Source organism: Eucyclogobius newberryi, unplaced genomic scaffold (assembly GCF_026437365.1).
Source record: "Eucyclogobius newberryi isolate DKJ021-1_F unplaced genomic scaffold, fEucNew1.0.hap1 SCAF_11, whole genome shotgun sequence".
In the NCBI taxonomy this organism is placed as follows: domain Eukaryota; kingdom Metazoa; phylum Chordata; class Actinopteri; order Gobiiformes; family Gobiidae; genus Eucyclogobius; species Eucyclogobius newberryi.
Window position 1 is genome coordinate 23,977,116 of NW_027315735.1, and position 15,779 is coordinate 23,992,894.

At 41.5% G+C, this 15,779-nt stretch overlaps 2 protein-coding genes across 6 annotated transcripts; one reads left to right on the forward strand and one right to left on the reverse strand.

The window, feature by feature from the left end:
* rgs14b (regulator of G protein signaling 14b) lies at window positions 1-7,548 on the reverse strand. Of its 5 annotated transcripts, none has more exons than XM_072439402.1 (15): window positions 7,400-7,548; window positions 5,328-5,349; window positions 5,030-5,181; window positions 4,872-4,964; window positions 4,571-4,714; window positions 4,346-4,507; window positions 4,178-4,241; window positions 3,990-4,096; window positions 2,784-2,996; window positions 2,569-2,648; window positions 2,231-2,357; window positions 2,062-2,143; window positions 1,405-1,454; window positions 1,240-1,318; window positions 1-774 (listed from the first exon to the last, which is right to left on the reverse strand). In XM_072439402.1, the coding sequence occupies exons 1-15, from the start codon at window positions 7,526-7,528 to the stop codon at window positions 542-544; spliced, it is 1,737 nt and encodes a 578-aa protein (XP_072295503.1). In that variant the 5' UTR covers window positions 7,529-7,548; the 3' UTR covers window positions 1-541. The 5 variants fall into 5 exon arrangements, with proteins under 5 accessions (XP_072295503.1, XP_072295495.1, XP_072295487.1 ...); XM_072439394.1 differs by having other exon boundaries at window positions 1,219-1,318; window positions 2,569-2,642; window positions 7,400-7,543; XM_072439386.1 differs by having other exon boundaries at window positions 1,219-1,318; window positions 2,569-2,645; window positions 7,400-7,543.
* Window positions 7,549-11,876: 4,328 nt separating this feature from the next.
* On the forward strand, window positions 11,877-15,010 carry arl3l1 (ADP ribosylation factor like GTPase 3, like 1). The gene is made up of 6 exons (XM_072439288.1): window positions 11,877-12,234; window positions 12,785-12,928; window positions 13,879-13,995; window positions 14,069-14,119; window positions 14,235-14,420; window positions 14,798-15,010. The coding sequence occupies exons 1-6, from the start codon at window positions 12,217-12,219 to the stop codon at window positions 14,858-14,860; spliced, it is 579 nt and encodes a 192-aa protein (XP_072295389.1). The 5' UTR covers window positions 11,877-12,216; the 3' UTR covers window positions 14,861-15,010.
* The last annotated feature ends 769 nt before the right edge of the window (window positions 15,011-15,779 follow it).

Here is a 15,779-nt window from a genome sequence, read left to right on the forward strand (position 1 = left end):
GACATCTTTAAACATTTAATCCTTTCTTTAAAAAAAGCTCCAGCTCAAAGCCCATGTCCATTTCACTCTTCTGAGGATTTGTTTATGGATGAGTCGCACTAAATATAAGAGGCAGAAACAGTGACCGGGCCAGGTTTGGTCCAAGTGCCATCACAGCAAACAGGACGTATCAACTATATAAACACAATAGAAAGTCAGTAAGAACACAGCAAACAATGTTAAAGGTACACAAAAATAAACATGAAAGCCATAATAAAAATTACACACTAAAATTCATTTCAAACACTCTTTGGACAAGTCTCTGGCCCTGGAACATGTTTGAGTTTAAATAAGAGCATATTCTCTCTAACACATTCCAAACATTGTAGAATAATTTCATGTTTTCCCCCTCACATATTTCAGTGTATTTATGTCAAAAATCACTGGCTTTTGTAGTGTTCAAATGCTACAAATGATAATTTTCTGCATCCGAGTTTATGTCCGAGCAAAAGTGCTTCTCAATTAAATTAATTTTGTCCATTTACACATTTCCCACACAGGCTCAGACAGCAGTTTCTCTCACATCTTTGGTCTTTGCTGCTGTTGGACTATGTTGATTCTTACATTCAGACTTCTCTCCATCTGTGGGACGAGGAGTGGAGGTTTCAGACTTCTCTGCTCCACTTTCAGGGCTCTGCTGCAGAAAGAGAGGTACTTCCAGCTGCTCTTTGGTCAGGAGTCCTCTCTGGTCGTCCACGCGGCAGCACTGTGCCCTCGTCAGCATGTCCAGCAACCCTGCAAAGCCCATACATTACTGAAAAGAACAGAATTGTATTATTTATGTCATGATTTCTATGGAGGACAGAGGCCTCTGTAACTCTGGTCAATTTGTAGTTTTTGAAAGACATTTCCAAAATCTGTCAAACTTCTCATTTTTGGTAAGAAATTGAGTTTACAAACTTGCCATATTAATCTTGGAGCCCAATGTTAACCACAGCCTTATACTAAAGTAAAAGTACCTTTGTGTACATTTTTGTTTCATATTCATAGGCCTAGAAATTATAGTCCTAATCATAAACCAGGTCACAGGTTAAAGGCTAAACCATTCAATTATAAACACCTAGAGGTTATTTTACATGAACCCAAACTATTATTAAGGGATAGCTCAAACCAGTAATAAACGGTTAAGCTGAGTGTATATTTGGCCCGGCCCATGCATACAGCTGAGGGGCGTCCTACCATCCATGTCGGGGTTCTTACTGGGCTTGAGCTGAGCCTTGTTCCTGTCATTGAGCGATAGTGATCGAACCACCTTCTCCCCTTCGGTCTCCATTACAGCCTGGAACAGTATCAGTTATATTGCATAGGGAATACTTGCACAGAGGGAATTTAAGGTGTGTTTTTTTTTTGTGTTAAATGGGTCACCGGTATAGATGTTGTAAGGACAGCGCCTTTTGAAATGTTTGGGTCCTTCCCTGCACAGGAACACAAGAATGCAGATTTACAGTTTAGACGGTAGAATTCACACACTGATGTCAGTGTGATAATGAAATGTTATTGAAAAGTGTTAAACGGATCTTTGTGTCCCCCTCATCTTTAGTAAATCTGAGAATACAGTCCTGATGCAACATGAAGTTGGCTATGGTTTGGAAACAAGTCCAGTGAACTCAAAGTGACACAGTACTCAACAAACCAAATGGAGTCAGACAGTGCTATAAGGGAAGAGTGAGACACAGACTCACAATGAGAGACAGAGAGAGGGGGAGGGAGAGAGGGATCAGAGCACTTAAGTGGACAGTGAAAAGACACTTCACTGTTTGCCAAGAGCAAGTTGGAGCCAACATTAAGGCTGCTCCTGATCCAGACAATTACATAAACACAAGCACACAGAAAAGACGCATTAACTGTAATGTAGTTTGGCTTTGTCCAATAACCAAAATAGAATAAGGCTCAGTGTAAAAGGTATTACTGCACAGGTCAAAAGTGTTGTTTTAATTATGTGTCCGTCTGTGTTGCTGGAGGGAGGACACAAAATGCATTGGCTCTGATTCACTTAGAGAAATAAAAAGGTCATGTCCAGACCTTTGGCTTTGTCCAATCGAAGCGTTGTGTTGGCCAGTTTGAACACACTGGTGTTCATGTTTACTGGTATGGCACTCCCAGCCTAAACCAGCAAAAAAAAAAAAAAAACAGCATAAGGAATATTATAGATTTAACTTGTAAATTCTGTTTTTATGTGTTTTGTACCAACCATTGAGAGTTGCACTTCATGTAGTTTGAGTTGGTGTTTCTGCAACACCGCAGACAGGGCATCCTGCAGTGTCTTACTTGACTTTACCATTATGCCGACTGTCTTACCAGTGAATGCTATCTCCAGCCTGAAATAACATTCATCATAAGCACAGTGTGCATGTGTTAAGTAACTACTATGTCACCCAAAGCAGTCCACACAGAAAAGCCAAATTCACACACTGATCTGATCAAGTACTTTCTCCAGTAGCAGACAGCAGGACTTCCTCCTAAAACAGCTAAGAGCTGCTGGTGTGTCGCCTGTTTAAGCGATAAGAAAACAGGAAGTGGTCGACTCACGCAAATGTCACCCTCAGCTCCAGAGACACCTGCTGATCCCGAAGCACAGTGCAGTCCTGGTCTAAAGACAGAGGCTGCTGCTGGCACAGGACACAGAATGTGCAAGCAATTAAGAGGATGCTCACAGATCAAACAAGTCACAGGAAAGAGATTAGTATCAATATGCTTGTACTACGGTTTGTGAATTTGTCCCCAATAAAAGACACGGCCATCACCTTGTCCTTGCCATGAAGGTAAATAATGACATCTTTGAGTGGGAAGCCTCTCTTCTCACACAGTCCCTGCAGCATGTCTCGGATGGGCAGTCCGGTCCGTGTCGGGGCCAGAGAGGCACTGCCGTCGGGCAGATAGACGCAGCAGTAGCCACCTTCAACTCCAAGCCGGCCACACCCACTGTCATCTGAGGGAAGAGGGCCAGGCCGCCCGTTCTAAAGAACACAAAAGATCTAATACTATTTTTTAAAGATCCCATATCATGCTATTTTCCCCGTTTCATAGTCTACCCTAAAAGGTATATTTGATCATAATAAATGTTGTGCAACACTCATAACATAATAGTTATGAAATATCACCCATGTCTTGGACCCGCTCACAAACCCGGAAATGCTTAGTTTGAGATTCGCCCCCACCCTTGCGAAGACCGATCTGCCTCCCCCGCCCACCCCATGACGTAGTCTCAGCGTGGAGATGCTGGGAATGAAAACGGAGGCCGAGGCGTGCGCCACTACACAGCAGATGACACAGTGGCATATGTCAGCAGCAGGATTGGAACAAAAGTAGCAGCGTTTGAAGCCAACTGTGCCTAAATTGACGCGGTTCCTCTCGAGCACGGGGGCAGGGGGGGACGTCATACCTACACGTCCCCCTGTGTTATATGACGCGTGCGTCCCTTCGTGTCCCCCCCCCCGTGTAGATATGACGCGTCCCCCCCGTGTACCCCCCGTGTAGGTATGACGCGCCCCCCCCTGTGCTACACGTACCCCCGTGTAGGTATGACGCGTCGCGTGCCCCCGTGTAGGTAGTCCCCCCGTGTGTGTATGACGGCGTCCCCCCGTGTGTGTATGACGGCGTCCCCCCGTGTGTGTATGACGGCGTCCCCCCGTGTGTGTATGACGGCGTCCCCCCGTGTGTGTATGACGGCGTCCCCCCGTGTGTGTATGACGGCGTCCCCCCGTGTGTGTATGACGGCGTCCCCCCGTGTGTGTATGACGGCGTCCCCTTGTAAGCCCCGTCCGTCTGCACATCCGAGGAAAGGGATGGATAGCAATGGCTGTCAATCAAAAAAACATTTTGGGCACATATGAGGCACCAATAGCACTGTAAGAAGGTTAAAAGCTCTGAAAAGTCGATTTAGCATGATGTGGGACCTTTAATGATCAACACTAGACAGACCGTTAGGGTTCTTTAACACATGCTCTGACCTCAATCTGCCTGTAGAGGGAGCCAAGCTCCACGCTGCTGGTGGACTTGGTTGACATTTGGGACTCTTTTCGTGAAACCAAAATGTGCGCTGCTGAAGCTTCAACTTCTATTAAAAATCAAGAAATAATTATATATTTTTTAAACATGGTAAAAACTAATACAATAATGAAAAAACAAAACAGACTACCTCCCCAAGATCCTCTTTTCTGATGGTGTTTACTTCTTAATCCACTCAAGTCTGACTTTCTGTTCTGTTCGGAAAAAATATTAAACTTGAATTAGATACATGATATTTTAATGTTACATTTTAAATTCATTAAAATCGTGCATGTCTATGTGGTGTAAGTGGCTGGACCTTCTTGTCACTGTGGGGGCTTTTGTTCACATTGTCCCGGGATCCTTTATTGGACTCTGAGGACTGAGGCGGCGGGGGCTTGTCTTCAACACTGATGCAGCTCTGGTACATGGGAGAGCGCACAAAGCGCCGGTAACTGTCCATCTTCATGAGTTTAAAAATCTGCAAGAGAGCACAGACAGATGAGCACTGAAGGTCAGACACAACAGAAGTGAGAGAACTGACCTGAGCCTGAGCTTTGTTAAACATGTCGGGTACAGGCCGCTCCAAGTCCTGCTCCTCGATCCGGGCCGAGTCATCGATGTTCACTGAATATGGTGCGCTCTCAGACAGATACATATTGTACATGGAGCGAGCCGCAGTCTTCAGCTACAAGCACAATACACTGCAATTAGAGCAATTCTGTGGCCGGATGCAAAAGAGGCAAATACTGACAATAAATAATATTATTTTTAGAGACAAACAATGGAGTCAAAAATTCTGAGACATCAGCTTTGTCATAAAGTCAAAATGACTAACAACCCACCTCAATCAAAGATGTAGCGGGGATTTTCTTGAACTTTTCACAGGCCTGCCAAAATAAGATGTTCTCTGCACTGACCTCAGACATCAAAAAGGCCTGTGGAGAACCACACGTTTAAACAGACAACACATGTGGAGGAATTAAGTCAATATTAAACTCACCGTGAAGTAGCGAACACCACAGGGGTCCTCCAGGAGGTTTTCAAAGGAGACAGCCCACCTGAGCACACTGTTGCCTTGGTCGCCCGCCCCTCCTGGGGTCTCTGGAAGACTGGAGCTACTGCCTCCACAGCTGCGTGCAGACATGTTCAACTCTACAGCACATCACAAGCATACACACCCATTAATGAGCACAAAAGCATGACCAGCTCTGAGCAGATCAGATATTTCAGTGTCATGCAACGACATGTCGAGGTGAAGACTGTAATGTTTGGCAACTCCACAAGCAGCTTGTATTTACCTCCATCTGACACAGCCTGACTCTGCAAAGAAAATAAAAAAGAAATACATTAATTTACCTTGTAATTACCTGACATTGTGCCGTAAATTAGCACTTCAAAACAGTAAACATGTTTAATCAATTAAAAGTAAAGTGTTTTACTTTTACTTTTTGAAACGCAACTGTGAAAACAATGACGTTTTCACAGGAAGTGGTTTGTGACAGTTCATTCAACTTTAAAATAGAGGAAAACATCTAGTAGAAGTTATGTGGGACAAGAAAACTATTTTGATAGAAAAGATTAGACCGAAGAGTTCAACAAATCACACAACGGTGTTATTGCATGTTAAATACAACTGGATGTGAGTTGACAGTACAAGTCTTACATAAGGCACAGAGAAGGTGGTTGTGAAGTGGGACTACTTTAGAATCCTTTTCCCCTTCATAATTTTGAATTTTCAAACCTAAACACTTCTGAAAGCAATAACATGACCAATACTCTGTGACAAGTATTCAGTAAGACTTTACATCACACGAGGATATAAAGAAACGTTTTGAAAAGGCTACAGTTTAACAGTTGTTCCAGACGGCGTCCATCTCGTCCTGCACAAAACAGACGGTGCTGCGCTTTCTGCCTCTGACTCAAGCTTTTCACCCTCACAAACCAAGGCTATTCAACCAGACACATGACTACCAATGAGAGTCCTGGGATACCTTCTATAAACTTAAATGTTAAAATGCTTTTCACTCACCATATGCCCGAATGCACCTCTCTTTGACATCTTAAACAGTCACTAACCCAAGTATTGTGTGACGTTCATAGAATGGGGCAAAACAAATCACTCCGCCCGTCATAAACACTCAAAACTCATCATTTTTGGACTTCCTGCCACTTCCTGTCTGAAAGGGAAGTCTTAGCAACTCGCCACAAAAGAGGAAGTTTGGTTACACCGATCAAACTGTTCTGGGTCTGTGTTTTGAGAAATACAACTGAGTACAGAATTACAGTTGAGAGAAGCAGCAGCTTGCCGTCTCATTTCTGTTACGCTTACTTGGTGCGTGGCATTTTTGAGAAAGGTTTGATGGCAAAGATGCTTTTAAAAAAGGTTGACCTGTCAAGCAGTCATTAAAGCTCAGAATAGACCGATACTGGTGTCAACAGAAATGGGAAAAAAAAGTGTCAAGGGCTTGAGAGTCAAGTATGAACACACACTGAGCTTTTATAATGTAAATCGTTTCTACCAGAACTTTTAATTCCTTTATTAATATGACTCATATCTACCATTAGACTTTAGTAACACCGAAGAGGCCCAAGTGGGTATTTTCTTTCATTCCAATTCGTCACTTTACTATATTTTTTAGACTACAGAATAAATAATGTGTAAAGAATTCTGCTTCTAAAATAGTTTTAGTCCTTACAATTATCGATTAACCGAGTAATCTTGACTTCCCTAGGCCCAAGACATAGCATTCAGTGTCCTTCAATAATGCTGGGGCAGTGAGAACCTTCTCCACTGCACTTGGCCTGTCACAATAATTACTCAACAGCTTATTGTTCAATAAAATAAAAAAGGCAGAACATCCTTTTTTGGGGCTCAATATTAATCAAGTTATTTACTGGCGTACGATTTGAGCTGCAGAAAGTCAAATAGGTTACTTCTAGAACCATTTAGACACTAATCAACTTCAAAATAGTTTCATCCAGCTTTCCATTTGTGGCAGCTCAATCGTTTTTGTCTTTTTTACAATATTGAACATTTAGAAAAGGGTCCTATTGAGTCAGTGGTATGAAGTGGTTTCAATATTATGAGATTTTCTGTAGCACTACATCACACTTTTATCCAGCACTTATCCAACTCACTATGTGCTTTAGTGCAAGAACATGTATAAACCTTTACTTGAACATTATTTAAAAGACCTATGGGCAATTAAATAAGCATTTCATACAGGCATTTATCACAAGAATGAATAGGCAACAAGTCATTCCCATTAAACTCCCACAAAAATCACATGAAAAGAAAGCATTCATTTGTAGAAGTTGGGAATGTAGGTCACATTCCCGGATGTTAATTAATTAACTGAGGCGCTCATACCTTCGCAGTCTTTGTGCCAGGAACAACAGAGCAAAGATTTTCACATCTTTCAAACTTCCTTAATGGCTTTTGTGGGACTATTTTAGACAGCCGCACCAGTTTGTGATGAAGTCTTCTGAACGTCACCATGGTGTGAAGAGCAGAGGCCGCAGAGGCCGCAGATTCACGGGACCCCACACACACACACACACACAGAGAGAGAGCGCTGAACACGGGCCCTCAGGTGGTCTAATTACTTGTTTTTGGACATGCGCAGTAGGCTATACTCATAACGCAATCTGGAGTTTTATACTATTACGTTTGCTTTAGTAAATTGTGTTACTTAACGTGGTCCAGGCTGCATCTATGTCAGACTAGCTGCAAAATGATGTGCATCAGAAAAGTACAATAAAATAAAAGCTTCCTCTGGTCTGAATGGGTGGTCAGTTGCTCCCTCTACTGGTTGAGCTGCGTTTTCCCAATCTCTTTTTTAATTCAAAGGCGGAAAAAGTTTTGTTTTTTTATGTTAATAGTCTAAATCAATATAAAAAGTGCTCTCAGTAAAATCCTTATTTGATTCGAACACACTTTGAACTGTGTATCCTTACAAAAACAATGTTTGTTGGTCTTGAACTAATCATTTCCATAGTGGCAAATGTGCAAATAGACAACCACTATTGGACTTGGACTAGGACTTTTCTGACGCTGCCTATTCCTTCTAAATATGCAAACACTAGTGACGTTTAAAATTTCCAGTTTTAGGATGATTTGCATTGCTGTCAGTGGTTTTGATCATCTCTTCTCCAAAGGGACAGTGTTTGCACAGGCAAAGCAGCGCACGCATCTATGGACGCAGCATCTTCAGGTACAGCTACAGTTTCTCACATCTTTGTATTCCAATAAGCATCATGTCGGCTAACGTGACACCTTTTTGACAGGATGTTATTCTTTTACATTCTGATTGCTCATCTTTTTGAAGGCAAGTCATTACACCAATGTGATTTTTAGTGCTGTTTAGTGTTGATTGTAAATGTACTGTACCTGTTGTGTTTGTAGTGCATGCCCAGTCTGAATGTGTGCCTCTAGAGTGCCTGAAATGTTCATTATTGGATGCAAACGTGACAGGTAAATGTATCCTTCATAACTTCATCCTCGAAAAATGTTTAATGTACGTCTAAAAATGTAAATGAAATACATAATCATTACTCCTTTTATCTTACAGCTGCATGTAACGTCTGCTTATCTGCTTGTGATGATGGTTTGTATTCAGTATCACTTATTAGACTGTGTTTGTGTGTTTTTACATGGATTATTTACTGTGGGTTGGGTTCCTCAAAGGTTTTACCCAAGCAGAAAAGCAGGTGATGGACAACGGAGAGTTACATAGTGCACCTTTAGCCAAAAACACTGTTACCATCTTTTATAATGCACTTTGCACTTGAAAACAAATCTCAAAAATTGCCACGGTCAGTTAAAATCGCACACACGTTTGCAATAATAACACAAACCGATGGCTAGTTTATTAGGTTAATCGATAACTGTCATTATTTAGGTCACAATATAATCGTAAAACCTAAAAGATTATAATTGTGAGAATCATAAGGGGCAAAAAACTGGTCATTTCAGTTCAATCTTTGTTCAAAAAAGGAAAGTGCTTTTTCAATTGCTGGTTTATGTCACATTGACTTTATGATTCAGAAAGTCTTATTTTAAAAAGCTGAAAGAAATTGTGATCTAATGGGCAATGTTTGTTTGGTCATGAGGTTAATAACTGTAAAATTCTGATATTTCTTTTGACAAACTCGATTTTAATATTAAGGAAAAGCCTCAATACTTGAAATCACAATGATGATTAGAAATGCTTTCTTTTTAGAAAATAGACTGTAATTTCAACACAAAATAATTGGAGTTTATTTTTATGTGACCATGTGGTTTTATGAGTCCCGTTAAAGCTCAAGATTATTCTGAAACTTCTCGATTACTATCAGATTTTCAATACATTTCCCAACTTAGCAATAAAAACATGGTCAAAGAAATGCTCAAATAGGCTTTTTGAAGTATAAATGTGTTTGTGTTTTTAGGAAAAGTTCCAGACAACTGCACGAGAGGTAAATATGATTGCATTTGCACGATTGAACAGTTGACTTTATCACTTGATCTTATTCACTGTGTATGTGTGTGTCATGTGTAGACTTCAGTGTATCCATCAACTCCACTGGGTCAAAGGTGGAGGAGTCAGAGCACGTCACTCTCATCTGTGTCCATGACCTGCCCGAGAAAGTGAGCGTCACATACGAGTGGAGGAAGGATTCTGTCGAGGAACCTGTGGGCAAAGAGAGAGAGTACATCATCAAGAAGGCCTTTGCCAAGCACGTCGGCTCCTTCGTGTGTGAGGTCCACAGCGAGTGTGGCGATTACACGTCTGAGCCACATGATGTCACTATCGAGAGTAAGAAAACCCACTTGACCCTCTAAAGTGTGCCAGTCCCACCCTATGACCCCCTCACCCTCTAAACTACTGGTGTGCAGTATATATTGACTTTTACATAATGGTATGAATGTTGTCATGTTGTTGCACATCATTTTTAGTTAACAAATGCAACAAAAATATAAGATTTAAGATAAAATAAAATAACAAGTTATGTTGTAACAATTAAGGATATAAGGTGATATTTCTGCACTTTGGTGATTACTTAGATCTTTTACATTATTAGTCTGATAATCAAACCTCAACTAAAACGTTTAAGTGCATGTTTTAACATATTTCTATTGTTTGAATAGTCTTTATTGCCCATCTCTACTATAAAAGTAGACACTTGGATTATTGATAGAAATAATGTACTTATCTATTATTCTAATTAAAATATGTTATTTATTTAAGTGTGTAGACTTTTGCATATGTCTAAAAGTCTAATCTTCTCTTTCAGACAATAATATTGTTATTCTGGTGATCTGTGGCTGCTCTGCGTTGGGCGTTATTGTGCTTATGGGGGGTTGCATGAAGTTCAAGATGCACAGAGATAAAAGTGAGAACCAGAACACAGTGCAATACAATCCAAAGTTAGATTTTATTTAGATGTGTTTTGTCTTTGTCTTGCAGTCAAGAATCAAAAGCGAACCAGGGAGAGGATGCAGGAAATGCGGAGAGCTCAAGATTTACCGCGACCATGACCCACGATAAAACCCAACCAAAATAAGTCCTTAAGACTAAAAAGTAAACACTATCCATATAGGCCACTCTTACTCTAGTGCTGTTATGTAATATGTTGTAGGCTTTATATTGTAGTGTGATCCATGGCCACATCTGAATGCTCATATACTCTAATATAAAAATAAATAAAACGCTTGCCATTTAATAACATTCATTAACAAAAAATATTGATGACAGTAAAGACTAAATTGCCAAACTGTGTACAAGACAAATTCTGGTTTAATGTGTAGGTGTAAATTACTGTGCAATTACTGTGCAATTCATGTGCAGTTACTGTGCAATTCATGTGCAGTTACTGTGCAATTCATGTGCAGTTACTGTGCAATTCATGTGCAGTTACTGTGCAATTCATGTGCAATTACTGTCGTGATCACATGCAATTTTATTTATTATTTATTTTTATCTTTATTATTTTTCCCCCCCATCCCTTGTTGGGAAATGGGAGGTTTTGTCTATGGGAGTTTTTGTTCATAGGAGATCTTCTACTGAGAGTGTTTTTCAAACTTCCTATAAGTGATCTGTTCTTTTCTTCTGTGTCTACCTCTGTATCTTCCTGCGTTGCATCAATGAAATTTCCCCATGTGGGACAATAAAGGATTATCTTATCTTATCTTATCTTATCTTATCTTAAAGTGCCTTCACATATGCACATTCACTACATCAAATAAACGAAACCAGGACTAAACCTGTAGCTAAACCTGGACTAGGTCAGGACTAAACCAGGACTAGTTCAAGACCAAACCAAGTCCACATTGGTCAGGTTTAAAGCAGAACTAGACCAACATTAGGAAAGGTCTCATCTCTGGACTTACTGCAGTAATGACAAAAACGTGTAGAAGCAATATTATCACTAATACCTGCACCTGAGTTTGAGAACCATTGATCCAGGCTATCAGAGTGTCTATTATGTTACACAGCAGTAACATGGCCACACCCCGTGACCACAAAGCCTGTCGAGTCGAGGAAGAGATCCTGCAAATGTTTTAATCCAGAGAGGCAGGCGTGGTGAGACTAATCCTGCTCGAATGCTCTGCTCACCGCTCTGCACATCGCTGCGCACAGAGCCGCTTTGGGATGCCACTCATGTAATGGATACATGTGAAAATAATGCTGCCCTGCTTTAGAAAATAACTTGCACAACTTAATCCTTGGAAGTTTAAGCCATACGTGTTTGTTGACCATTAAAGCGTTTTCCCCACAATCCTGTTTTCCTCCTGTGCATGTGTCTGTGTTACAGTTAGGAGCACTGTCTATTCCTCCTATAGCAGGTGGTGAAGAGATAATCCAGGTAAAGCCAGTGCAAAGTGGAGAGGCAGCAGGCGTAGTCGCTGCTCTGGGGGGGGTGAGGTCTGTGGCCTGTGCATGGATGACCGAGGCTAATTCTGGCCTTCTAATCCCAAACCCCATCCACCACTTCCCCCTTCCCCGTGCTTGCTAACCCCGAGGAGCAAATTAACAGGTAGAGCTAGACGTTACCATCGCGCTTGAACTTGCTGAATTGGGACAATAAAGGGAGAAGAATAGCTTTGTGTGGAGAGCTACCCTGGGGCAACTGGACAACACCTGAGTGAGGTTCACTGGAGAATGTAGCTGGAGTCTTCAGAAAGGCCAAAGGGGAGACAGCAAGATGGGAGAAGCTCCAAAGGTAAGACGCCCGGACTGTTTTGAAATAGCTCATGGAAGCATCAAACTGTTTGTATATGACTAAGTCAAAAAAAGCAACATAGCCTTAAAAATAGCCAAAGATTTCAAATGTACAGCTTCTTTTCTCCACCATTGATTAATAGCACTCATCGGTGTTGCGCTTTATTTTAAATTAGGCCACAGATTAGGTGTTACAGGGTCAGTTGGAGCTGTCGAAAGCCCAGACAGGACGGGGCAAAAGAGTTGGCACCAAAAGTTAGTTCTTGTTTCTAATTTCATATGCTTTTCTCAGTCTGCCCACATCAGAATAATAGCTGGTGCGGGTTCTCCAGGGGCCGCTCTCCTATGTGTTATTCAAGTCACAAAAACGAACTAAATTGAAACGCGCGGTGATGAATGAGCTGTCAGAGGTGCTCTTTCCCAGGATAGGTAAACTGTATAAATAATGAGGGCTGTTGAGAATGCTAAAACAGTGTATGAATTAGCCTGCAAACATCTACGGGCCTATTCATCTAAATGCCACAATGTTGCTCTGTTGTTCCGTTGTGTAGGGCTTACTCTCTGTCATCGAGAAGCTAAGGGGGACCACGGAGCAGGAGGTCCGCATAGTGCTTTTGGGACTGGACAACGCGGGCAAGACCACTTTGTTGAAGAGTCTTGCCTCAGAAGATGTCAGCACCATCACGCCGACACAAGTAAGCGTCCACAGCGGTCTACAGCAGGTGGACAGTAGCGTTTTCTTCGTTGCACCAAAACAGACGAGACAACGTAAACAGCATCTTTTGTTAGTGCCAGGGAAACATTTACTTTTCTTAGGACTTTATTTTGTAGGTCCACTGTACTGGCAGCATTACAAAAGGCTGGGGGATTGGATCTAATCTTGAGAGACCAGCTGGACCATGCTCTCTTCCACAGTAATAGGATTCACATAACCTTTGCTTTTGTAGCATTCTGCAAAATGAAATAACAGCTATCAAAGTGGACTAAGACGATAAACGTGTGCTTTGATAGGTCGGTCGTCCTAGAGATACATTACTTAATTGCGGATTCGTGGTGCATTGTAAAAAAAAAAAAGCAGACACGGCCCTGTGTGAGCTGTAAATCATTAGATGCTTAAGTACAGTTACATTACTCGCAGAGAGCAAGTAAAAGAGCAGCAGAGCGCGGTGTGGAGAGGCCCAGTGGCATCAACATGGCAATGATCACTGTAAATCTAAATCACACTTGACATATAAACACGAACACTCGGCTGATCCGTCCAGTCTTATCCTCAGATTTGCTCCTCAACCGCACGCTTGTCAGGATAAAGAGGTTACATAAGATTTGCAGGGCTGAAAGATAGAATATGCGAAATAAATTGCAAAGTAGTGCAAAGTGGCGTAGTATTGTGGATGTACAAGTGTGGCTGTATCCATTTTGCCTCGGGTGTATTGAAGAAAATTGTCATAAAATCTAGCACAAAAATCACAACAAATGTTTCTGTTTTCACCACTCTTAGTGCAAAGGATTAGGCATATTAACTTGCCATGACTTTTATGCTTCCAGCTACTACATTATTACTTTGTATGAGTAATCGGCCTTGACCAGATGCACAGAAATATCCAACTCCCAATTCCCACTTATATCAAATGTATTTTCTTCCTAGGGTTTCAACATAAAGAGCGTGGCTTCTCACGGTATGAAACTTAACGTGTGGGACATCGGAGGACAGAGAAAGATCAGAGCCTTCTGGAAGAAATACCTGGACAACACAGATCTCTTGGTGAGTGCAACTTTGATTTAAACTGCAATACACGTCTCCAGTTCCCTGTTTTACATTTCACGCCTTGTTACAGATTTATGTTATCGACAGTGCAGACAAGAAGCGCTTTGAGGAGACGGGACTGGTGAGATCTCTGCGCTGATGTTTTATTAACAGAGAATGGGGAATGACTTGCAACAAGCAATAGTGTGAAGGCCATGGATTGAAACACTGATGTATGTTTGTGTGTGCGCGTGAAGGAGCTGTCCGAGCTGATTGACGAGGAAAACCTCAAGGGCGTTCCCGTTCTCATCTTTGCCAACAAACAGGACCTGGCCACGGCGTCCCCGGCCAGTGAGATCGCAGAGGGGCTGAACCTCCACACGTACCGCGACAGAGAGTGGCAGATCCAAGCCTGCTCCGCCGTGTCCGGGGAGGGAGTCCAGGTCCGGCACACTCACCCCCCCCCGCAACCCCGCCCTTTGGCTTGCATTGATTTTTGGCGTTAGACTGACCCAAATCACCACTCATACATGCTGCTGGTTTCACTCGTTTTGGTTTGCTTTGTTAGTTTGTGGAGGTTGTTCTGTTCCTTTATGACTATTACTTGTTATATGCTGTACGATACAAGGTCAAGAGACAAGCTAGGTTAAAGCACTAGTCATACACAAAGTATTTCATGTTTTATAACAACATAACGCCTCCAAAGCGCTCAAATCGATGCACCGTATGTAAACATGTGGTTTTTGTCGACAGAACAGAATGTGATAAAGACACAAACCAGCTATAACTCTAAAATAATGAGGTTTTTGTTTTTCTACAGGACGGCATGAACTGGATTTGTAGCAACATTGCAAACAGGAAGAAGAAGCCGACCAAAGATTAGAAAATACAATGAACTTGTAAAGATGTCATATTGTGCACTCAACTGTTTTACAATTTGTGTTATTTTCATGAAGTCAGTTTAGAGACATCATTTTAATTAGTCGTGTTTTAACTTTTATGCAGTTCAGCTATGTCTGGTGTATTGGTTTGAAACACTAACACACTAATGTATAAGAAAACTATTGTATCCGAGTGCAGATATAATATGTGGCATTTGAAAATAAAATAACTAGTTTTTACTTTTTGGTTCTGAGTTTTTTCATGATTTTACAAACTGATTAGGCGGTTTTGTGTTGACAAGTTTACTAACTAGGCCAAAAAGGCAATGCAGAAAACACATAAGCTGTAATTTGTGGAAGTCAAGTTTGGAAAGTAAAAACAAAAACTCTGCACATTTGATTTTCTAGCTGCTCACAGTTTCCAGATTAAACAGTGCTCACGCTTTGAGGAAGCCTAATTAGGAACAAAGCCACATTAGAGACTGCAGTTTACAGTAAAGGAGCATGGCAGAACAAGATATCTAATCTTCAAGGCATGCCTCCTCTGCCAACAGGAAATAACACGAATTGGGTGACTAATTCGCAGCTGCAGCAGACTGTTGTTGAAATTGTTTTTACAGTATATATTAATTCTGCCGAGCTCTCGTTACAGTGCGCTGCTGCCATTATCCCGCAGCAGAGAGGCATTTGGCCATATGACACTTGTCATGTCCAGATGTGTGCACCATGTGCTTCCAGACGCACAAACGCGATCATTTGTCAGAGCAATTTGTGCAGAGTGCTTCATTATGGCGTGTTGAAAGAGACACAGAATGCCTTCCTTTTCATCACAGACTTCAAGATGTGATTTACACACAAGAAAAATGGGCTGATCTTTGTGTGAAGGTGATTGCGTCATAAAGTCATCCAGAATGTATATGT